The 24492-nt window shown below is 40.8% G+C and overlaps 1 protein-coding gene across 1 annotated transcript in view; it reads right to left on the reverse strand.

Annotated features, from left to right (window-relative positions):
• The window catches only part of gbe1b (glucan (1,4-alpha-), branching enzyme 1b), a 73541-nt gene that overhangs the window by 11684 nt on the left and 37365 nt on the right, over positions 1–24492 (reverse strand). Inside the window, exons 11-14 of the mRNA XM_061046968.1 lie at positions 21039–21149; positions 20775–20946; positions 9276–9460; positions 5375–5505 (exon numbers count right to left, since the gene is read on the reverse strand). Of these exons, the coding sequence (XP_060902951.1) occupies positions 5375–5505; positions 9276–9460; positions 20775–20946; positions 21039–21149 (599 nt within the window). The remainder of the gene's footprint in view (positions 1–5374; positions 5506–9275; positions 9461–20774; positions 20947–21038; positions 21150–24492) is intronic.

The raw sequence follows: 24492 nt of genomic DNA on the forward strand, positions 1-24492 counted from the left end.
AAAAAAAGGGGGGGGGGGGGGGTTAACAGAGAATGATATCCTTATTGTGAGGAAAGAGCTGCGAAAGTATCTAAAGAAATATTTTTTCAGAAAGAGTCGGATCGGAGGAGTGCTACTGTAACAAACACCAGGAGAGAGGAGCAGATATGCAAACAGCCCCCTAATTGGCTGGCTGAATAATCACCTTATCTTCCCATAGGCGGTATACTGGAGTGTGAGAGTGATCCTCAAACAGCGCCTCATTCTGCCCCTGAGCCGGGGAAATTCTGCTTTGGCTGCTTGCTTGTCTCCTTTGATACTGATGATTAAAAGGAAGTGCTGCTCTGTGCATTGTTTCTGCTGGGGAGGAAGGTCCCCTCCTCCACCTCCTCCTCCTCTGCTCCACTCGAAACCACAGCTGTGCTGTTTTATTGACAGAACAAAATCATTTTGCCATGAAGGTTTCACAATAACTATCAGAAGAATGTGGAAACATTCGCCACCGGGTTAAAATGCTTCTGGGAAAACCGAGGATACATGTGATACATGTCAAAGGTTTATCCTCCTAACTCAAACAATGGAATCTTAATATTAGCCAATCAATATTTGATTCAAAGTTCTAGTAGAACTTCTTGTGCAGTCTGAGTCTTGTAGATTGTGTGTGTATTGTATGTGTGAATCAGGAAATGAGGGGTAGTTAAAGTAATTCAAAATTCCCTGGCAGCTTCCCTGCGGGGAGGCGAGATCCAGGACAAATTGGTAGTTGGAAGCTTTGAGCGATTACGTCTTTGTTAGTGCCTACAGACGGCTGCAACAACAGCCTCCAGTTCAGCTGTAAAGACGTGTAATCAATACAGTCATTGTGAATAAAAGGGGGCAGATTTAAGAACACAATCAATTGTGCCCAATGAGGAGAGAAAAAAAGAAGTCAGTCTGAAGCTTGATGATCACAGCCATTGATGACCTGAAAACAATCAGGCCATGACCATGATTGCAGACCAGGCCACCACTTAGTTTCTCCATCAGCTTGTCTTTTTTTTTTTTCCGGCCTTGTGAGAGTAGTAACATCTTGGCATGGGTGAACGAGAGCAGAGTGAAATGTGTGTGCACGTCTGAAGAATATTGACAGTTCTTGTTAGTATTTCAGATACCGGATCAGGCCTTTTCAGACGTGACTTCTCCTGCTTTCTGCTTAGCCAGAGGAAGTCATATCAGAGAGGGAGACCCCCACAGATTTCTGCCTCCAGAAAAAGACTTGTCAACAATAAAAGTATTGTATTCAAATTGGTTGACATTGTGAGAACTCTCTAAATGATTGCAGTTCAGAATCTTAAGTGATTTCTTGTCTTAGTATGAAACGAAGCTGTCTAAACGTGAAGAGTGTTTTGAAGTTTTAGTCTGGATTGAGGTTCCATCAGAATGTTTTTCAGAGACGGGTGAAAAGATTTATGAAGCAGAGATGGGTAAGGTTAGTTATTGCCATATTTTTCACTGAGGGGTTTAATATTGTGTTATTAAATACTTATCGTATTAAAATCAAGAGAACTCATGGCAAGAACTACAAAAAAAAGGCACAAGTCCTGAGTCCTGATGAACAGATATGTTTTCCTTTTAAACTTGAAATTAAGGCAGATTATTTTCAATACTGAAAATCTGGAGTTACAGATGAAGCCTCTGGATTGCCAAGGATGTTTAGATCTGAGAGGAGCCAAGCAGCTTTGTTTGTGCATTCATCTTGAGGTCTCTCACAGCGCGCTGCTGCAGATTAAATTAATCATGATGCACACTTTCAGAAACAGATATATCAGAGTAAATTAATGTCACCTATAGAAGACAACCTGTATTTTACTCTAAAAAAAAATGAGAGTGCAGGTGAAGCAGAGTGAACGGCTCAGACAGAGGAGAATGATGACCTGACACAATCTCAGCTGAATATCAGCAGAGTCTAAATCAAAGAGCAATCTGCCCTGACAGGTACAGCTTTACTGACGGGATACAACTGGGATTTCGAAATCCTCTGACCAGCTAGATAAAGCTAGAACAATGTGTCCACCACGATTCAGAGAGAAAATAATAATAAAAAAACAATGATGGTTTGAGTGCCTGTCCAAAAGATGACATTGACTGCTTTTAATGGGTAGTTTTTGGCGTGGTGCTTAGCTTCACTTTGTCTCCTCTTCCTTTTGTAAAGCACGGAAAATCAATTCAATAGAGGATGAAGAGAATCGAGGAAAAGCTCCTGAAAAAAAAAGAAAAAAAAAAAGGCAGAAGAATCACTGAGCAAGCAACTGAGGACTGAAGGATGATGTCTTAACTACCGCTCAGTTGTTATTTATTCGTAGTAAAGTTAAGACAGCACCCTTTAAGTGTTATGTTCTACCCCAGACACTAAAACCACAGCAGCCTTTTTGCTCAAACAGCCTCAACTTTTGTCTTTTCAGGCGGCTTCCTAGGACTTTCTTTGCAACACAGCCGGTCTTTATGCAGAACTGAAGACATTTTCAAGAAGTGCTGCATCTGGGTAGGCAATAACTCTTAAGTTTTAGCAAAAAAAAAAGAAACCACCTGAAGATCCATTTAGACCAATGTGTACTCAGCCAGCGTGTGACAGAGGGCAACAAAAGGTGACTTGATGGTGTTTGTTGCTGCAGAGGAACACCAGCTGGTATAATTTGGAAGTTGCCATATTGGAAAAGGAAATAACAGTCTGTATTGGATCCATTTTTCTGTGGTGAATAGCGTGGTCAGCTCCATCCAGCTATTATTTTAAGATACAGCCGTGGTGAGAGGCTCCACTGTGACACCCCTGACCCTCGCACGGGTGGAGAAAGTTTAAGAGTATGACGGCTGAGTGTAATGAAAAAGCACTTTTGGACTCTTTGAGCTTGTCTTGTTTACCTCCTCTGCCTCTGAGTGGCACTTTCATCTGTCTTCTCTCCTAATTGGATCCTCTGCACACATTCCCATCGGAGCATCTGCATCTCCTCTCACACGCCGCGCATTTACCTTCCTCACACACACGCCACATTTGCCTTTATGTGTTTACTGCTTCTCTGTATAATGACAGCCAGAGCTTTGCCCTCACATTTATTTGCATTTCCTCTCAACCCTCCCAGTGTCTGAGGCCTCTCCTTAAACATCAAAAGAAGCACCAGGAGGAAAAGATGCGGTTGCATCTAAATGAAAATAAACCCTCAAAAACGGTGTTAGAGACACGGCAGCGGGGCTATTAGTGCTGTGCTGGAGATTAACCCCATCAAGGCTGAGCTGAATACACGAGGCACAACGTACAATTACTGCACATCAAACAAGCTCACAAGTAACTCGTGATATTAGGAGCTTAGAGGTTACTTTGGGGGTTTTTAATTGTCAAATTAACTCCATTATTGTTCAGTCTGTTAACATTTAATTACATTTTGGGAGTTTTTGTCTTTTTTTTAAGATCCTTGTGCCTTTTTTCGATAGTTTTTTATCAACTGTAATAAACTGACAGTGACATCTACATAACTACAGTGTATGTAATAATCCAGACAACATATGAACCACGTAAGAACATTGAAATTACCAATGAAATGATTTAAAACGTATTGTCTGTCAAAATGATGATGATCTCTGCCTGATACTGGATCATAACATCTTTCATTCCAGATACTCCATTACTCTTTACAGAGGTGCATTATCTCAATATTTCACATCAACTTAAAGGAAACAAAAACCAAAGAAAACAGAAATCAAAGAACACCTGCTGTTTAACAGCGTCATCGTCAGCCAATCCAATCAGCATTATTGGATCCTGAATTGCTCAGGCATAGAGATTTGAAATGCTGGAATCCAGAGAAAACTATCTAACCCCGTCACTTTAAGTGTGAGCTGAAATAGCGACAGAGCTCCGTATCCATCCGAGAAGCTGTAGATGAGAGCTTCAGTGTGCCTCAGCAGAGAGCGGTGTCCGTTATAATAAATACAAATCTGTCAGCTCTCTGTCCCCCCCTTCGCATCCCTGATCATTAAGCCTGTTGTAATCACAACTGAGGGACTCATTAAATTCCTGTGCACTGCTCACAGGGAAGACAGACAGCCAATACAGCTAAAGAGAGCTTTCTGAATCACTGGGCTCTGCTATTATTTCTCTCTAATAGAAGAATGACACCACTAAAGTCACCAGACTCATATTCTCTTCAACAGTGGAGGCCTAAATGATATAACACAAGTATTATCCTGACTGAGAACACTGCCATTAAAACGATGGGTCTTTACAAATCAAATTAACTTTAAACACGCCTGACAGAGTTTGGATCCCTGATCCACTCTGAAGAATACATCTTCTCACAGCTGGTTTTTAACATCTTTGACACACTGGTAAAGTTATTGTTACTAATGTCCAGCCTTCAAACTCACAGCAATATGTGACACCAAAGAGAACAGGTAAGGCTGCTTGATAAATGTACTTCAGAGAACATACGTGGGTTAGAGCTACATGTTCTCCTGTTTAAATACAATGCTCAGCTTTGCAAGGACATTTAGAAGACATCAAAAAATGAACTAGAAACAAAAGGACCTGTTCTTTGAGATCAACAAGTTCATTTAAAAATGTAAACTCTCTGGGTCCCCAGGCTGGGACTGAAAGAAAGTATTAAAGGAAAACCATGTGCTGCTGGTTTTGGTCTTTTCATGGGTTTAATTAACAATATGAAAACAGTGAATATTATTGGAGTTATTCTTTCCATAATTTTCTCTTTAGACAGCTGTTGTAAGCTCAGCTACCTCATATAGAGAAGGTCTTTGGTTTAAAGTTATACAGGTTGGGATAACAGGTGTTTCCATTAGTCAGCCCTGTACCTGATGGCCTAACACGACCAAAGTCAGCTGTTACTGTCCCCTTCATGGTTACTGATGATTTAGCTTTTATTCTTTATATAACCGTACTGCTGGCTACATCAGGTTAACGAGTCGAGATGACATGCTGAGAAAGTGGTTATTCCTTTTAGAGAATCCTGTACTGAAGAGCTGGAAAAATGATTTTTTTGGTGATAGGGTAAATGAAAAGTAACATAAAACCAGAGTAGATAGGATTTCTCCACTGGGATCTCTGTACTAAATAGATGTTGACCTACTTTATCTCACTCTGCCTCAAAGTGTTGTGCTGATATTCCTCTTTCCCACAAAGTTGATATTCTCTCTGTGAGCTCGAAATGTTAACTTGCACATGGAGCATTTCAAAATCTATTTAACACACAGCTTCTATCTTTTTTGGAAGACGATTAGCTCCTTAAATAAGTCTCGTTATTGTATCAAAGAAGTGACTAATAAGGACATCATTACTCTGAGGGGCACTGTGGTGTGACACAATGTCTGAAGTGAGCAAACCCATGACTGGTGGGAGCAGAAAGGATACTTTCCTGGAACTTCTACTGCCACCCTGTAGTCCTGGAAGCTCTTAGTGGGGTGGAAGTTGAAGATAAAGAGCACATTCCCTCTGTCAAACACAACGACCTTGTCCTCTTCATGCTTGGCGCTGATAAAGGCCTGCGGGGGGGAAGAGAGGGGGGAAAAAAAAAAAAGCTAATCAAATATTTCTTTATGAATACTCATTACCTTCCTCATCTTGGACTAAGGAACTTATAATGAGGCCACATTATATCAGTGGACTACACATTTCCAAACAGGCCGAGTAAGATTCCCACATCATATTTCAGGTGGCACTCATCAGCAGAAAGCAGCGGCTCAGGGTAGTTTGAGACACACACTGACAGCTTTAGACAGCTGCACATGATAAAGCCGCCACTCTCCTGTGGAGCGAGCTACTGTTAACGTGTCATTAGCAGAGATTATCAATGTCACCCAACCCCCTATTTTTAGTGCCTTGTTCCCCAAGCCAATTTCAGGGCAGCATATTCACGGCTGAACGAGAAGATAAGCACCCTCCGACTGGACGGGCAGAGAGGAGGAGGGTGAAGGAATGAGCTGACAGTCTGGAGTCTCTTAACAAGTCCATTTCTACATTAGAAGTCCACAAATTTGGAGTAATGACATGGAAAGTTCCTCTGGATGGCTGTAACTGCATCCATCAAGTTGTGACCTGACTAGCATTTTAGGCTAATACACTTCACTATATATAGAAATAAGAGTGAATGCAGTCAACCTGAGGGATATGATAGAAATGTGGTGCTTATAACCAGATTGTCTGTTTCTTCGAAAATTACTATCTCACTGTCAAGTGTTAACAGAGAGGACCATCTACCTAAGATAAAAAGATAAGAGTCACCTGATATAAAAGCAACGTCTTCTAGTTGACATGAATGAATGTCATGGAGTCCATAGAGTTTATTTTTCAGTCGCTTTCTACAGCAGCCCTCTGATTGTGACCTGAAATAACAGTTCTGGGTCAAACCAGGCAATAAGAGCAGGTACAATCCAGACAGTAGACCCAGCTGTGACCTCGGCTCTCAAAATGAAGAAAAAAATGTTCCGATCTGATGTATCCACAAACTGCCTTCCACTACAATTCTCTTTTTTTTTTTTTTCACTTGAGCAGAAGTGAATTCATCTACAGATACAGCTGGAAGAGATTGTGGATTTTATCTGTGGGTCTTCCAGGGAAAACTTTCTGTATTTACAGGGTTACATTATACTTTGAATACACAGTTGAAGTTGCAACCTGCTGCTGGAGAAGAGGTTCAAAATAAAATTTTACCCAGGATTTGTTTTAGAAAAAGATGTGTGACTGAATCAAAGAGTTACTCTCAATAAATTCAACATAAGATTTCTTTATGTGCAGTCAAATATATGTGTCTTTACAACACAAATACAGCTACTTTAGTCGACATTACCACTGAAAGAAACTTTAATATGCTACCCAGTTAAGTCATACTTTGGTGAGTAGAACACAGAAGTCTGCTTGATAGCGTGCACTGGTTTATTTACATGTCTCCAACTAGACTGATGCTATCTCTGCACCGACAGGAGCTTCACTTCATGTCCAAAGTTTCTCTTTTGAAGCTCACAGCTGCACGTCTTCAAAGAGGCGGCCAGGAACTAGACTTTTAAGTAAAGTCCCTGCATGTTTCCACTCCCTCTTACTTCCCTTTCACCTGGGACAACAGAGAGCAGCTGACAGATCCTCTTCTCATTTTCACTACAAAACACCCTTGCATCCTCCCACCAGTGAAATATTGAACCATAGAATATTCCCACTTAGCACGATTACCTTGGCAATTTCATTGATAAGCTGTCCAGAGGATTCAGACCCATCTGGTTATTGCTGCAGAATCTCTTAGCAGTTATTGGCATTATCAGTGACTGATGTTCCTCAAAGTCTTTTTGTGATGTATAGTCAGTCCTTGAATTATTATTTTTTCCTCTCAGCTGTTTGCGAGCACTGCTTGTCACCAAGTGCAAGATCAACTTCAGAAACTCTGAACTGATTTATTATCTATGGCTTCAGTCTGCTCTTCAGAACACATACCTAATATCTTGTATATTTACATATTCAAACAGGGAGAGTGCACATTTATGAACATAAAACATGTAAATAATCAATTGTAGCATTGTGACCCCGAATAGGAAAAAGCGGTATGGATAATGGATAGACGGATGGAACATAAATCTTATTCACAAAGCTTAGTTGTATTTGTATGCCATTGGCATTCTCTGCCATTGGATAGTCTGAGAGCTGCAATGCATTATGGGACTGTTTAGTATGACCAGTGTGCTCCTGTTTCATACTTATTCATTCTGGCCGATATTGTTTACATCTGGATATTTCCAGTAAACACAAAATTACTGTGATTTCCGACCAGACCACATACTCAATGTGTGGTCACATTTAGTATGAAAGCATGCAGCTTCATACACAGCCCACGTCATGAAAGCAATCTGAACTACACGGTACAGTTTTAAGCCCCAGTTGAATGAAACAGGCCATAGATGCTGTGACAACCAAAGGAATTTGTACAAAGACCCTGCCAAGTTTTAACTGGTGAAAGTGTTTAATATTTGGTTCTGCTTGTGCTGGTGTCTTAGCCAAACTATAACCGTTGCCGTCTCACATTGGGAAAATTTCCCTTCGGTCATATTAAGTTCACATGACTGGATGTCACAGGGCAAGGACCGTTAAACGTTAAGATTGTTAACCAGTTTTAGAAAGTTCATCTTACCACCTCTAGCTCTAATGTTACTTTGGACCAACAACACTTCTAAGACAGTAAACTCTTGCTATCAGAGGATTCTGTGAATGCTCTTCTTCAGAGTTTTTCCTTGTGATGGATGATATCCCTGCTCCCTGAACATCCAAACTGCCCTGAGCTTTACGCAGAAGGAAATGTTAACATTAAGACCGCCAAGGAGAATCAGAATAATTTAGCAGGTAATAAATCAAAGAAAGAACCCAATTAGAGCACGTTTTACATACATTGTAGAGCTGTCATCTATATGTATCAAAGACTTAAAGGCATACGTAGCTGCAGCCAAAGAAAACAGCCCCCAATGAGTAACGGGTCAGTACTGCTGCCAAATGTATGTGTCGTCTCTGCCAGTAGCCTCTTTTGGGACCAGCAGTCCCTCCCGTTCCCCCGAAGGGAGCTCCAAAATCTGCCTGGGGCTCGTTTATCCTTTTGCTTTACCTCCAAAACTCCTTGTCGTGCAGTTGTAAAGAGTGTGCGAGGATCCAGTGAGTCAGAACAAGCTTCTGATCGATAGAGAAATGTACAGGAATTACCCTGGTGAACGAGGCGCATCTCTAATTACCCTCTCAGATACTTTCCCTCCTCTGCTGTCTGTCGAGGAGAAATGCTGGTCAGAGTGTAACACAGCAGGGTGTCAAATTTACATCTGTGGACTGATTCTTGGGTTTTTGAGAGAGGTTTTATTTAATCAATTACAGATTCACTTCCAACCCCTGTCAATTTGGCAACCCTTCCATTTGCATTATCCCATTACTTTGCCATCAGCCCCTCAAGAGAATAACACGTTTCCCCCCCCCCCCCCCCATGTGCTTCAAATGCAGGCAAAGAGCAAAACTGCAGAATGAGAGTGAAAACTGTCACTGTTCACCTTGACAGCAGCAACAGAAGCAGGACATTTACTGTAATTATGGAGCAATTATCTCCAGCTGCCCACGACCACAGAGAAGTATTTTTAAAAATATGTGTATTCTAGACAGAAAAGAGAAAAACATGCTAAATCCTTTGATCGCGGCTCTTTAGGTTGTTAGAATTGCTGCTATGACATCATATGATCATTCAGTTGTGTCATTGAGGGTGTCTGCCTGCTGTACAGTGAGTGTGCGATGTCCTTACAGGTGCAGCAGCCAGCCAGCCGTACTTGTCTTCTGTGCGGTTCATGTCCCGGTCAAAGGCATACAGCTGACAGTAGCGGAGGTGCTCCATATCCACCAGGTTAAACTGCCGCCGGGCATAGTGGTAACTCTCATTGTTCCCTTCTCTGGGGAAATCCAGCCACTCAGGATGGCCAAACTCATTCCCTGCAACACAGAGAGCGTTATTAAAGAATGCTCGTAATGACGGCACAGGCACACAGTCTCTGTGAATTAGCATACTCCAGTCAGCCATGCTGTGTGAGCTGCTTCTTCTCAGGTTTAGCGCAATTTTTAACAAGACGGAAGAGGGACGAAGATCAAAGAGAGCAGAGTCTGCAACAGTCTGTGACCTTTTAATAACCCCTGCAGAAGGTTAGCGCTCTCCATATTAAAAAGTGAGCCATAAAGCTGAGCAAACTACAGCGAGCAAGCTCTGCTGTCACCCAGGAACCTGCCCTTTAATGAAGAAACACAAAAAGGCAACAAAGAGGGGGAATTGTGCAAGTAAATCCTGGAACTTTGATTTGAATTTTACTTTTTTTCCCCAAGTTTTATGCAAAAATAATTCTCCAGGATATATTTATTTTATTCTTGCTTCACAACAGAGTGAACTATAAATTATGAGAAACTGCAAAGAACTATTCATAGGTCTGACACAAAGTCTTTTTTCCTCCAGGATATTTTTTTTAATCACACTATTGATCCATCAAAATTAGATCTAAATATCCAAATCTTTGTGAAAACTCACAACCCCTACAATAGGTGTTCTCCTAATAGAGCTACTCCTTCACAGAGAGAGATAGAGGTATACAGTCCAGATGTAAAGATGCATGCCGCCACAGAAGTGTAAAAACAGTGCTGTTGCTACTATGCTGTCAAACCAAGAGATGAGATAATGAATCCGTCATCAGGTGTCACGGCAGCATCATAAAACAACGGCCGGGATAATTGAATTCCCGGCAGAGGAAGAAACACGGAGACAAGAGACAGTGGAAGATGCATGACAACAGAATACAGGCTAGTTGTTTTTATTGGTGCCAAAGCCTCCACCAGCTAAATAAAAAAAAAAATACCCCAGAGTGATGGGATGAATTGGAACAGACAATAAGTGACAGCAGATTTTAATGAAATACATTATGTAGGTGTTAAAGAAGTAGCAAACAATGAGGCATGGACTGCCAACAGAACAAGCCCACTGCAGCGTGTGCGCTGGAATTAGGGCAGAAAAGACACACAGGGGGGGAGAGGAAGAGAGAGGAAAAAGAGAGCCTTTTCTTGTGACATCTGCATGAATAACAAGCCTCCCACACTGCTGAAGTTGAAATGTAAAGGAGAAATTTACACCTCAGACTCGAAACACTGGCAGTCAAAAGCAGACTTTTTTTTTTCTCCTGCTCTCCACCAACAGAGATACATACACCACACCTTCATGCATCTGAAATTCCTTTATTAATTTTTCACACTCTGATAATCTCAGCCGGCACAGAAGCTAGATACAGTACTTAGTCTTGGATTTAAAAAAAAAAAAAAAGGAACAATTGTGCATTGAGTGGGTAAGGCTTTAACTATACCTCTTGGAAAAAGAGTCAAATTGGGACAGTGATAAACTGTTGATGCAGAGAAAATACCAATACAAACATGGATACTTATTCTTATAATAATGTATGTGATCCAAGCATTCACTGTACAAAAAAGATTATAAGGAAATACAGCATTTAAACCACAAAAACAACAGTTCAGCTGCAGCCCTGTGTCTCTGGAGGATACTGATTTGTAGCATTATAAAGTGTTACAAGAGGCCGTGAGATACACTTAATTTCTCTGCAATGAAGCAGCTTCAGTCAAGTTCACAAGGTCAGCAAACTAAACAAGATTCCCCCCCCTAACAGTAAAATTTGATTTGTTTTGGAGGCATGTTGACCATTAAAGGTTTGGAATGTGTGTTGGCTAGAGAGGGAAGGTGACGAGATAATCAAAATCAATAAGTTTTTTTTTCCTCGTTGGGGTTTAAATGACACATCAAACTTTATGCCGATGTGCCCGTTAATTTCTCTAGATATGACGGTCACAAATCACAAACAACAGAACAAAGTTATAATGGGGAATTCTTTAAGAGGCTGATACAGCACAATGAAAGTCTGTGAGATCATTTTAGAGTTCCGTGTGATGCTTTGGAAAGCCATGGTGGGATTCGTTTTTTGAAGATAAAAAAATATGGACTTTGGTTCCTTTGCAGACAGGCTTCTTTTCCTCTATGTACAAGTAAAGCACTATTTAATCTGAGGGACAGGATCACCTGCACTATGTGTATTTATCCAATTGAATGAGCTGGTCCAATCCTATATAAGCTTTTCTAAGAGCAGCAATTATGCTAGTTCCTCATCTACATTTTTGTAATCCTGTCAAAGCTTGTTGTTTAGAGTCAACAGACTGACCGGATTTGTGGACCACAGCTTTGTCATCATATTACAAGACGGCAATAGTTAAGGACAACTCCATGCTTCTCTGCAGGACAAAGACCATGCCTTTTCGTCCTTCCCGTTCAGGGATGCTGGTCAGATTTTCCCAATGTTTTGAAGTCCATCTGCAGAAAGTTTAAACTTGTGGCCTTCCTCACTTTTTTCTAGAGGGCACCTCCAAGCCAGTTTTCATCACCCTGGTGCCCAGAGGAATCCAGGAATGTGTGAAGGTGTTATAGCAGGAGTGTCTTAAAGGTTAAGGCTCCCAGGAGTTGCTTTCCATATCTGCCTCAGCAAGGCAAATGGGCAATTTCACCGTTGCTGTTACAGCCGCTGTAGGCTGTGTCACGGCCCTGGCCACAGGTCGGCTGCTCATATGTCTGCTAGGCATGACTGTCCTCCAGCAAGAAGACAATCAAGTTCTCATGAGTGCTCTGCTGCCAAGGTAGGACACTCCTTCGAAAGTGTCTAGTAAGTGTCATTCTCCCCAGCTAGCCTTCTGTGGTCGTCAAATCATTGTCCCTCTCTCCTCACACACACACACACACAAATGTAACACATTAGGGTGAATTGTTGAAATGAAATTCTTGCATAAACAATACAATGTCTTGTTAAATCTCTGCTCAGTCTGGAAATCCAGCCTTTGAAAAACATTGGGACATGTGGAAACATAAAAGGCTTCTGAGGTGAGCACACTTAGCGCGCACTGCACACCGGTGTGAAATATGAAGACAGACATCGTAACCAGAAGGAGCTTTGTAACATGTTACTTTGCATTAACATGTATTCCAAAGTAAGATTGCATCAACCCTAACGTACATTGGCATTCCCATAGGGTTAAAAGGGCTCATTCTGAAGAACAGAGACATGCAAAGCTAATTTGAGAAAGTCTTAAGGCTCCAGTGTTGTACAAGGCAAGAGTCTTAATTGATGATATATTTACAACATACTGGAAGCCGTAAGCATGAAGTAGAAGATGATGCTGAATGAAAATGTGTCAGGGACATGCTACAATTTGACAAACATCCTTCAAGAAAAGAAACACACTTCCCTTTTTCTACTTTACAAAGGCAGTCACAGCAGGAAGAGCATTCTCTGGATTCAGGTAGCATTCACAGGATATCAAGACCTGTCAAGAGGGAGCAATAGCATAAAAGAATCCTCTCAAACGCGGTGCTAGAGGCTCCTCCCTTTAAGTAGCACCTCAGGAATGAGCACCATGATTACCTCAGGGAGCTTATGGTGGAGGAGAAAAAAAACCCAAAACCTCTCATTCATTGTCAGACATCAATATGTGATGTTCAATGCATTATTTACTATTTTGGTGCATCTACTGTCAGGATCTACAGTGTGTTTGAGTTCCTACATTTCCCAGAGTGACTTTCGACATGCCCCGGGGTATGTGTTGCACTGTGTTGCATTCGGGTACGTGCAGGTGGAGGGACATAGATGAACCACAGCAGTGTTGTGCATTTTCCGAGGAAGGAGAAGTGAGAAATGGATCAATGCCAGAGTGTGTAATGCGGTTTGAAGTGAAAGAAAGCCTTCTAAGAGGTAGTTGTACTACAGACGCTGCTGACACCAGAAGAAAGAAGACACACTAAAAATGCATTTACACAAGAATTCAGCTGTCTACACTATGGGTTAGCGTGGCAGGATTCAGCACTGACACAATACTGGGTTAACTTAAACAACTACAAATGGGCTGTTTTACCTGTAAATAATTTGACAAAAAGTACAGTCCGGACCTTCTCTTTTTGTTAAATGTCTTGCAGTGTTTCCCCTAGGTTTACAGCGTTGGGGGGTGGGGACAAGCTGACACAAACACTTGAAGAAATCTTGGTGTTCATGTGTTACTTTTAATGACAGATGTCCTTTTCTATCAGAAAGATATCCTTAAATGACTTCTTTCCCTGATTTCCGACTCTATCCACTATCCTATCTCTACAGTAAAGGCCCAAAAACAAATCTTAAAAAAAAGAAGATATATATATATATATATTTTTTTTTACTTGACCTTCATTATATTAGGGGGGCGGGCCGCCCCCCTAATATAATGGTAGGGGAAACACTGGCTTGATATAACATTTGTTTCGATTACTATTCAAATTAAAAATGATGATTTGATACCAACATTGAAGCTCTGTCAGTGATTTCTCCACACAGGGTTCTGTTTCTGTTTATTTGATACGTAGAGAATACTGTCATTTATGTCTCTGACTAAAAAAAAAAAAAAGGTGTTGGTAGCTCCGGGTCATTTGGTCCATAATTCTGTTACATTAGCATACATTAAAGCAAAACCATCATGCGTCTTGTGACAGCTGACTGTGATAACAGCTTCCCTAAATCATTCTTCAGGTGTAGATGGCTCATTTCTCTCATGCTGTCTTCACTCTTCCATCATTATTTATGACAAATGAAACAACATTACAGTCTGAGCTGCACACATGACCAACTGTTTCTCTTCGTGTGAGCTTTCGGAAACACCAGGGAAAATAAGTAAAGACTTCAAGCGTCGGTAAGCACACCATCATGTCCCGTCAGTGACTGAAATCTATTTCATTTTGATTTTCCCCCACGGGCCCATGACACGCTGATGATGCAGAATAGGTCACAGAAACTGTCCAATGAAAGAGCTACTTGTCAGTCCCTGAGACTTTATGTTTACAACTCTGGGTTTTGTTTGCAATAAGTCAGACTGTGAAGTCTAAATGGACTAGAACCAAAAGGAAACAATGGATCATTTTTCCTTTAGTTCAGACTGTGGGAAGTAAACTACAGGCATGAGCACAGTCAGGGCAGAATAATGAGCAAATAAAGGCAGTGCCCCCCATGTAACAGCTTGATGTGACTTCATCTTCTTGCCCACAGTTGACCTGCACAAATACGACCACCACACAACAAAATGGAGCAGATATGCAAAGTTTCTTATCAGCCTTCTCCATTAATGAGCAGGGAGCAGAAAGTGTTTCCTTATCATCACATGCTCTGTGAGAGTGTGTGTGGCACAGTGAGGCAGGAGGAGCATGTACACACACCTACTTTAACAATTTAAAGCATGCGCAAAAACACAGCAGTAAGATATGTGTGTAATCTCTGTCGGAAACAGAGGGTCCAGACACATGCTGCAGCTCTGATAAAAGCTTCCAGAGAGCTCCACTTCATTATCAGTAAAAGTGCACTTTTCTCTGTATTTACTTTCACTTTTCTGACATGATTATTTCATAAAGTCTAGTGGAGATGATTGATTTCCTGTGCAGCTTGATTCAGTGCGCTGTGGAAGCCTTTGACTCTTCTTTTCATTTCATCTTTAAAGAAACACATTGGACACACCTCCATTAGGTAATCATTTCCCTTTTCCTCTGCGATAACACAGCAACGTTGCTCCCATATGCCGGCATTAATCAGCATGTTAATAACCTTCCTCTGCTTCCTCACAGCTGAACTAAACCAGATAGCACATTCTCTATACAAGGATGAATTATGATGGATCTCCTCACAATACAGCCATAAATAAAAAAACATCATTTGTCTCCAACAATATATCGGGGCACTGTTATCCCAGATAAAGAAGTGTATTATACATGGAGGATAAGGATTGTGTTTTTTTAAACAACCATTTCAGGATAATTCTTTTTTTTTTTTAAAGTCAACAAAGTCTGATGGGGCAAACAAAACAAAAAGTCAGAACAGCAGATTTTTAAACAAGCCAACTGTTTATCCAAGTTCTCTTTTTTTTAATCCAGGTTGTCTTAATCTCATTTTACACAGAAAACCACAGCTTGTAGGAAAGTTGAATTTTGTGTTTTTATCTCATTTGAAAATGTTAGTTTTTATATTACGTTATCATATTTTTTTGTACTCTGTTTTGTAAACCTTATTTTACTTTTTCATATTGATGTGTCCTACAAACTTACTTGATTACATATGCACCACAAAAACCAAGGACATTCCTTAAAAAGTAAAAAGATAAATGAACGGTAATACATGTGATTATAATTCATGTAAAAACTGTACCTGTATCATCAACTTGTTAGAATGAAAAGTTTCTTCTATCAGTGAAAGTAAGAAGTTATCTGCATCACAGACTTTAAGGTTTTGGGAAAATTGATCCAATATCCAAGTAGTGGAGTGATTAATTTAGTACTTTTTTCAAATCATCTTAAGTATCTAAATAATACACAAAATATATATATTTTTTTTAATTAAATATAATTATAATACATTGTTTATTTCATATTTTTTAAATAGGTTAACACTGTTACACATTAGGAAATATGCAGTAATGCATTTACTAAATGATTCCTGTCGTCGAATGATCTCTGGTTGTATAGGCCTGAAAGTATTGATCCTTTTGGATTGTCAGTGCATGTTGTCCTGTCTAACAATAGTTTGTTCTGGAGATTTCATCTCTGGCTGTAAGCAATCAAGTTGTTGATTAAAAATGCTTTAGTCAATAAAAAAAGGTGGGTACAACAATAAAACACAAGAAAAAATAGTTTACCTGTTTGGCATCCATGTTTACTTGTGGAAAAAAAGGTTTGAAAAATGTGTTTCAAACTGTTGCTACCTAAATGTATGCAGGTTCTAAAAACGATATGATTAATGGGGGGCAGCCATGTTTACACAAGGTTATGTCAGACAGCTTTTCAGCAGGCACATCCCATTACTCGTGCACACAGTCCTGCATCAGATAAGGGCCTGACAGTGACACAGTCCCCTCAGTAATTAGCAGCACAAGAAGGAGCCAAGGATCAATGTGTTTTCCATCAGAGGGATTCTGGCAAAGAAGATCAATGAGGGAATCAGGGGGGGATCGGAGGGCCGGAGTCGCACAAGGTTTCAGATGCAATCCAAAAAAAATAAAAATGCAGAGCTGATGCAATGATTATTTGCACTTGCTCGATTGATTTCTTGTTACTGCATTAAAGTACACTCACACTTTGCACATTAAATAAGCATTACTGGTCCAACAGCAGAGCCTGAGCACAGTTAGCTCTCTCTCCCTCTCTCTCTCTCTCTCTCTCAGGCAGATTATCTGCTTGAAATGTATGAGGAGAGAGCTGTGGTGTTCAATTCCTCGTCCTCGTCCAAGGCTGCAGAATAATGGCTGCCTGTTGCACTGTAGCACTCCATGAATACGGAGTGCCGGGAGAAGTTTTAGCTCAGTAATTTAGACTGTAAATCTGCAAGGTTATCTTAAGTCTGTGTGAGCCCTGAAAGTCAGGAAGTGCGAGCGCTGCCGATGTAATGATAAAACCAGTGAGGCGTTTCATTACTGCCAAGCCACTCGGAGCTTTAATGTCACTGACACCCCGACATCCTTTACAGTATCCTTCTCCCAGCATTCTTCAGGCAGATGCTCCCTCTGTCCCCTCGCTGTGTGCTGTTTGCTTCTGGTCGTGAGTAAATAAATGGCTTTTTCTAGGCTCGGCACTTCACATTGATTTGCTTGCTCAAACACTTTGCTCTAGCTCAGCACTGACTAAATGACTCCGCCGTCATTGATCCATTGACAGGGCATGTCATCTCAGATCTACTCAAATGTTTTTTACACATTTCCTGAGCATTTCCCTGAAGGCTTGCTTGAAAGACTAGAATTTTAAAAAGTTTCTCAAAGCGTGCTTTGTCTTTGTGGGTTTTGAAACTTCTTTCCAAGTTCCTTCAATTTGTGTTTTTTTTTTCTCCAGGAACCACTTTTTAACTTTCATCCTTAATAAGCGTAATCAAAAGATTAAAGCAGCATTCTGTCAGTCAGCCAGACAGCACTTTTCAAAGAGAGAAAAATACTCCTTTCTCTGTCTTAATAAAAGTCTCCTCGCCACTTCTCTTCAAAAACATGAGGCATTATTTGATAGAATTGGGTAAAAGAATTGGGGTGAAATATGAATTATTAATTCACTTTATTTGTCAGAGTGATTCTGTAGGCTTCTGTTTAAGTAAACAGAAACACAATAAACTGTAGTTGTTGAGGTTTTTTTTTAAAGAGAGATGAGATTTCATGTAACTTTGTGAGTAGTTTGTATCTCGTTTTGAACAGATCGTCTTCTCCTACTAAAGAGTTTGACAACTATACAAGCAGACATGTGAATTGATGCATAAAAGGTTTTAACAACGGGCAGTTCCTTTTCATATAGAACCTGAATATCATGCTGAAGAGCAGTAGTTATAACAGGAAAAAATATCAAAGTGCCTATCATTTTGTCTAATATTGTTATCATTATATTCTGAAAAATAGAACATTATTTTGCAAAGTGAGGCTTACTGGATTCACACTCTCCAACACTCCTAATGACTGAATGTTGAACTGGACTCACAGGATTTTTCAGCGATCCCTGTTTCTGTTGAACATGTGATCTTTATATTTTTCAATGTTTTCTTTAGTACTGTTGTGATTTTTTCCATACCCAGCTCCAGACACTCAGTCCTGGATACATATGAAGAAGGCACATGGATAATCAGGTCCAGGTTTTTATAATCAAGTGACCTGTTTTTTGTGTGTCTATTTTTAGGCTTTAGATTTGACATAGTTGTTTCATCCACTCATGACCAGCCGTAGCTGTGCATGGTTTATTAATTCACCACTGTACGTGCATCCTATTTAAGATGTCCTGCCTGTTTTAACTAACGGTTGGCATGATGAAGGTCTGGCCTGAAACATTGCCCAAAATGTATATTGCAAGTTAGCAATGTGTGGGCGTTTACTTGAAAATATTCAAAAATAATAATAATTAAACTTTCCTTGTAAGAAAATAGAGACTTCTCAAAGTGAAGTGACTGAAACTGATTATGCTACACAAATAGAAAAAGGTCTTAAGGGCTCCTTTCCCCCTTATTCTTTTATTAGTGGCCAAATATTGATCTGCAAGAAAGCAAGCGAGTTCATGCCCCTTGTTAATGGGGTGGAGCCTCAATCACACATCAATTTAAATAAAAAAACTCCTTTTCCTACTTAAAGATAAGGGACTGTGTTGAGGTGTATGTGATCAAATAATAAGTTTGACTGAATAAAATCAGTGTTAAATGCCAAGTCATGCGTTATTTTTTGCTCACTTTTCAACCCTTGATGGTTGTGATGCTGCACTGATTGGCTGAGAGTAAATGTGGCACAAAAAAATCGACGAGAGTACAGCAGAGTGAGCCTTTTAGCTCTGCTTTAGCCAGAGAATCAGGTATGATTACTATCTACCGTCCTTCAGTTGCCCACATGGGGTCAGCTCTCTGACATCCTGTTCATTATGAGCTGCGGTGTTACCAACGTCCATCGAGAACAGCTGCTGTGATTGTGCTTCTCTTCACCCCACACATCAATCCACTTAGCACAAACTCACAGGGTGTTTCATTTCTTTTCCTCCAGTAAGATGAGACACTGAAGTGGAAACTGAGTGACAGTGAATCCAGAGAGAAAGCACAGGGTTTAAAGAAATACTTTTGAATGACTGGACTCAGAGCCTGACCGTTTCACCTGGTCACCAGGTGGAGCTAAAATGCTGTGGATCACAAGTGTGAGCTCTGTCTTCATTAACCCAGAGCACTGCACATGCAAGGAAATACATTCCCTCCTACCAAGGTCAAGCTCCACCATCATTAATTATCACTTTATTATCTATACCAGCAGGTCTCAATAGAGCCATGCTGCAGCTCAGATGATGTGTTGATGCGAGCAGCGTCTCACAGCGACCGAGAATTGGACCAATTTCTTTTTTTTTTTTTAGAGGGAAAAAAAGAAAGCCATCTGATCTGAGGCAGCTTTTGTCCTGTGTTTCACCACCATCTGTAGAAAGTGAGTATAGATGTTAACCCCACTTCAAATGTGCCTTTGATGCTTATTATTAGCCTTGACTCACTGGTGGCAAGCTTCTCCAGAGATATCTCCAAGAAATAAATGAATCAAATGTTATAATGCAGCACTTTAAACCCAAGTAAAAACAAGTACAAGAGGTGATTTTAAGCTACAGGGTGACTGAACCTTTGAATCTTTGAGACTTTTAGCATGGAATTAAATAAAATAACAAACACTAAGACATCATGATGCAACACTAAACCTGTTTCTGACTGTTGCTGGTGAGAAACGCATATGGGTGGAAGAATAAGTACATGTCCGTGCGATATGCATGATTCCTATGTTTGTCTGAGGCTGTTTAAGCCTTGAATTAACATCCGCCCCGAGTGATCTGATGACAAGTGGTCAGCACTTAATAACTTTGAATTAACAATGTGCCTCCAAGCAGTACTTGAGATATGAAATCACTTGCATGCCCCGCATCCAAATCAGTGCCCCCACATCTTTTCTGTTTGTAAAGACTGAATGCGTCGTTGTTTACACCCGGAGAGAAGCTGCATTGTTCTCCAAGTTGAGGGGCGGTCCTTAGAGCTGCCCAGGATGCATGAGCGTCAACACTATGACACCAATGTGGACAGAATGCGTGATAGACCGACTCCGCATGTGGTCTGAGTTGGGGTAGCATGGAGGCTATCAATTTTTTAATCAGATCAACCAGGACGGATATTAATGCAAGGTGTAAACAACCACTTTGACTCAATCATCCAACCTGACCTCCAAAGTACACAGACTTTCTCTGTTTTTAGATTACACCAGGTACTGGGGTCATTATATTTACAGCCACTAGAGGTCACTATGTAGGTTTAAACCCAAGTGTTTTAAATAATCAGCTGCTTGCATGGATAACCCGTAGGGCTGAGGATGGAATGAATGTGTCATATGATGCATGGTGTGAGAGCTGAATCATGTTACAGTGTGTACATCCTAAATCATTGCCATCCATGCAAACTATGCTTACCATTTGCAATCAAAAAATAGCTACAGGGATAGGGCTTTATCACACATTATTACACGTTCCGAGAGGCGAATACAACGCTTAATTACTTGTTTTGTTTGATTAATGCAAATGCATGGTTAAATACTAAGTGAACAAACAAAGGGAATACAAAACAAAGGAGAGTAGGAAACTTCACACCTGAGAAAAACAAAAGTGTGTGTCACTTTCTGTGTGACTCACCTATGAAGTTGAGGTAGCCTTCTCCACCCAAACCATGCGTGATCAGGCGGATCATCTTGTGAATCTGAATGCCGCGGTCGATGATGGACGTCATGGGAATCAAGGAGCTCATGTTTGTGTACATCTCCTTGTCCATCAACCAGAAGGCCAAAGTCTTATCCCCGACAAGAGCCTGAAAAGGATTGTTTGATTTAATACTCAGAGAGAGATAATAAGGATTCTTTTTTCACCATGAAGTTAAATTTTTTGTAGAAATCAGTGTACCTGATCGTGACTTTCTGCATAGGCTATGCATTTCTCTCCATAGCGCCGGTTGGTCAGTGTGTGGACTATATTGCCCATGTCCCAGTCTTCATCCTTAAACTCCTTCAGGATCTACACATTGACAGAGAAGGCTTATTGAAAAAGGGTTTGATAGATGTGTAGCTGAGAGATCCAGCCTGCTCTGACTGATGTCTAAAGCTCACTATTTCAGCTCTGGCAGTCTTTCTACCTTTCTTAAGTTTTCTCTGGGTTACACTTCTTCCTTAGATCAATCTCTGTTTTGACATCTCTATATCCGCACTGTGAGTTATGTCTACCTTTGAATGGCGGTAATGGACTTTTTAATAACTTCACTACAGCCCATGGGTAGTAAGGCATCAGCTCTCCCCACCTGAGATGGGCAAGGTCAGAGCCTCTCATCCAGACGGAGGGATTCAACAATAAATCCAAGCGTGGAATCAATGCCCTGCCACTGGCCTGCCTACATGCACACTTCCTGCCAAAAGGAGTCGTTTTCAGAGGTCAGAGCCAAACGGGGGGCCACTGACACATGCATCTCGAGCACATCTGCCCACACAGTACTGCTATACGGTCACCAAAAGTGATCCTAATCACTCGGAGTTACATACGCAAACACGAGCAAAAGGCAGAGTTAAGATAACTCTGCAGCCTTAGTGGGCAAAGAGACGATTTCATAAACTGGAGAGATGCTAGAAAGCCACAGCATATCAATATCATCCAAAGTAGGAAACGGAGAGAGTTTATGCCCTCCAAGAACCCTTGGTGATGGACATGCAGCCGTCTGATTGGTGGGAGCGTTGGCGAGCTCGTCTCAGAGACAGGCTGCAGTCTGCTCGCTGGAATTGGCTGTGACAGCTGATTGACATGTCAGGAAACCTTTATATTACTCTACAGACCCATAATCCTTGGAGTAAAGAGAGTAAATTGTGCCGATCAATACGTCTGAGATGAACTGGCTGGTTCACCTAAATAGAGGCAATCCTGCTCTATACATCACCACCTGTTCACAATCACTCTCTCTCACCTCAGCATTGTGTCGCCGTATAAGTCAAATGCCAACACTACCAGAAAAGCTCAGCGAAGCACTGTTCATCTACATGAAGTACAGACTGATCTATAACTCTGAGCTCTGCGTGTTTCTCCAAGCCAGGTAAAGTATTCGTTGAATGAAGCACACTCAAACTGATTCTAAGGAGCTTATAGTGGTCGACAATTAGCATTTGACGTTGTTTTTAGCAATCACAGCTACCTGCTTTATTCCAGATAAATGGGTTGAAAAATTATTTAAATTATTGCTACAAATATCTGCTGAATGGAAACTCTCTTGTTTCTTGCCAATGTTAATTATACTAGATTTTTAGTTTGTATAAACTCTGACTTTGTCTTTTATTGTACCATGTACAAAGACAGAGAAATTCAGTTTTCAGGCACATAACATACTATTTTTATCCCTGCACGCGTTATGTACATTTCTTGTATAAATCAGTTTTTAACTGCACAGTTCATGTTTGTTTCATCTAGGGGTATTCTTTAAATCTTCTTTTCGGGTTAATATATATGTATGGGAGGGGGGCGTCGGTTTTGTGGTTTAATTTGTAACAAATGTTTCATGTCATGTACGTCTTTGTAACCTGCTACTGGATGCTTTGAATTTCCCTCGGGATCAATAAAGTATCTTTCTATCTACTCAAAAGACCTCATATAAACAAAAAAAGTAATGAATGACAGGATCTGAATCCTCCCTACAAAGCCAAAAGCTAAAAATGTTTATATAATGAATACAAGAGGTATACAATTCAAATGATGCTGATACATATTTGTAATGAATTCTGTGCAAGTTTTCTGCATTGTAAATTCATCTTGAAGACAAATTGTTGTAAACAAAAAGCATGAATGAAAGGTCAATAAATGTCCTTTAAAGACCTACAAAAACATATACTTAACCTCATGAGAAAAATGTACTTTATGAACAATTACTACAATGCACTTCCTCATAAACAAGGCGGCTGCATGATGGAGACCAAATATTATGTTGTTTAGGTAGCATGGTTAAATAGCATCCTGGACATTTTCACCATACAGTAGTTATAGATGGAAACTTCTCACAGTGATATAACGTTTTAAATACATTTCTCTTCTGCAGCTAAAATGCAACACCAGCTGAAAATAAATAAATCCTCTAAACGCTGGTTCGTCTTTTCTCAACCAGCTCCAATCTAAAAGCTAAACAATTGAATGTGCAGGAAATACCCCGGAGATCATCCCAGCCGCCTCCACATCCACGTACAATCAGACACTTTACACTTCCTTATGAATCATTACAATTCAATTCAACCGCAAAAGTGGTCCGGGAGCAATTAATCTGGGAGTGGGACTGTCGGAGCGCAGACAGGAGCGACTGGGTTGACGACTTCCCCACCGCCAGCTCACCCACATCAGCCCCGACCAGCCGAGCTTCCTGGCACCGCTGACACTCCACTTCATCAATGATAATGAGCAGTGCACAAATCTTACTTTACAAGCCGGCTGTCAGGAGCCAACCAGAGTGCCCAGATTAATTAGGCAGAGCCAGAAATAAAATTTAAGAAAAAAAAAAAAGAAAAAAAAAATGGCATAGCAGTGCAGGATGAGGTCACTTCGCCGCCACTGACATGCTGAGACTGATTCAAGAGCTTCTCCTCCACCCTCACACGGTGCCGGGAGGAGTCAGACACAGAGATGTGTTCATGGTGAAGCTCTTGTTCTACATTTAGTGAGTGCCTGAGCATCCTTCCTCTTCTGCTTTTGCAAACACTACACAGGAGCTGTTTGGCGTTGCCATGGGGACATCCTCTCTTCACACCTACAGTACAGTGGCGCCCGCAGAGACGAGGGTGTGCAATACTCAAGTCCATGGATCAAGCTAATGCCTCCCTATCTTTATTTTTTTTTCACAATTTGGAAAATTAATGAACTTTCAGCCCACACACTTCTCCGCCGGAGGCCCCGCTCAGCTGAACGACACTCTTCAGCTCACCTCACAGTTTGCCTATAAAAAAAAAAAAAAAAGCTTTCCTGAAGAAACCTGCACTGACTAAATCCTGCTCTGCCTGTTGGCACCATACCATGGGAGGTCTCACAGTGCAATTAGCTGATAAAGCTGTTATGCTGCCATTAAAGGCAGCGAGAGGAGGGTGACACCAAGGGGCCATGGGGTCAAGAGAGTGGGCGCCCTTTAAAGGCTGGCGGTGAAGCTGCTCACATGTTTACATAAACAAGCTGGAATCCATCATTGCTAAAGGCTGAATTTTGTTTAGTCGTGCTAATTTAAAGTGTTTCCAGAATGACGGACAGAGCGAAGTACGAGGCTGAGAAATGGATTTTTCCCTGACAGTAATGAGGAGAAAGCTGTGCCCACTGATATTTTCATTCAATTAAAATAAATGGAGGAACA

Source organism: Labrus mixtus, chromosome 9 (assembly GCF_963584025.1).
Source record: "Labrus mixtus chromosome 9, fLabMix1.1, whole genome shotgun sequence".
NCBI lineage: Eukaryota > Metazoa > Chordata > Actinopteri > Labriformes > Labridae > Labrus > Labrus mixtus.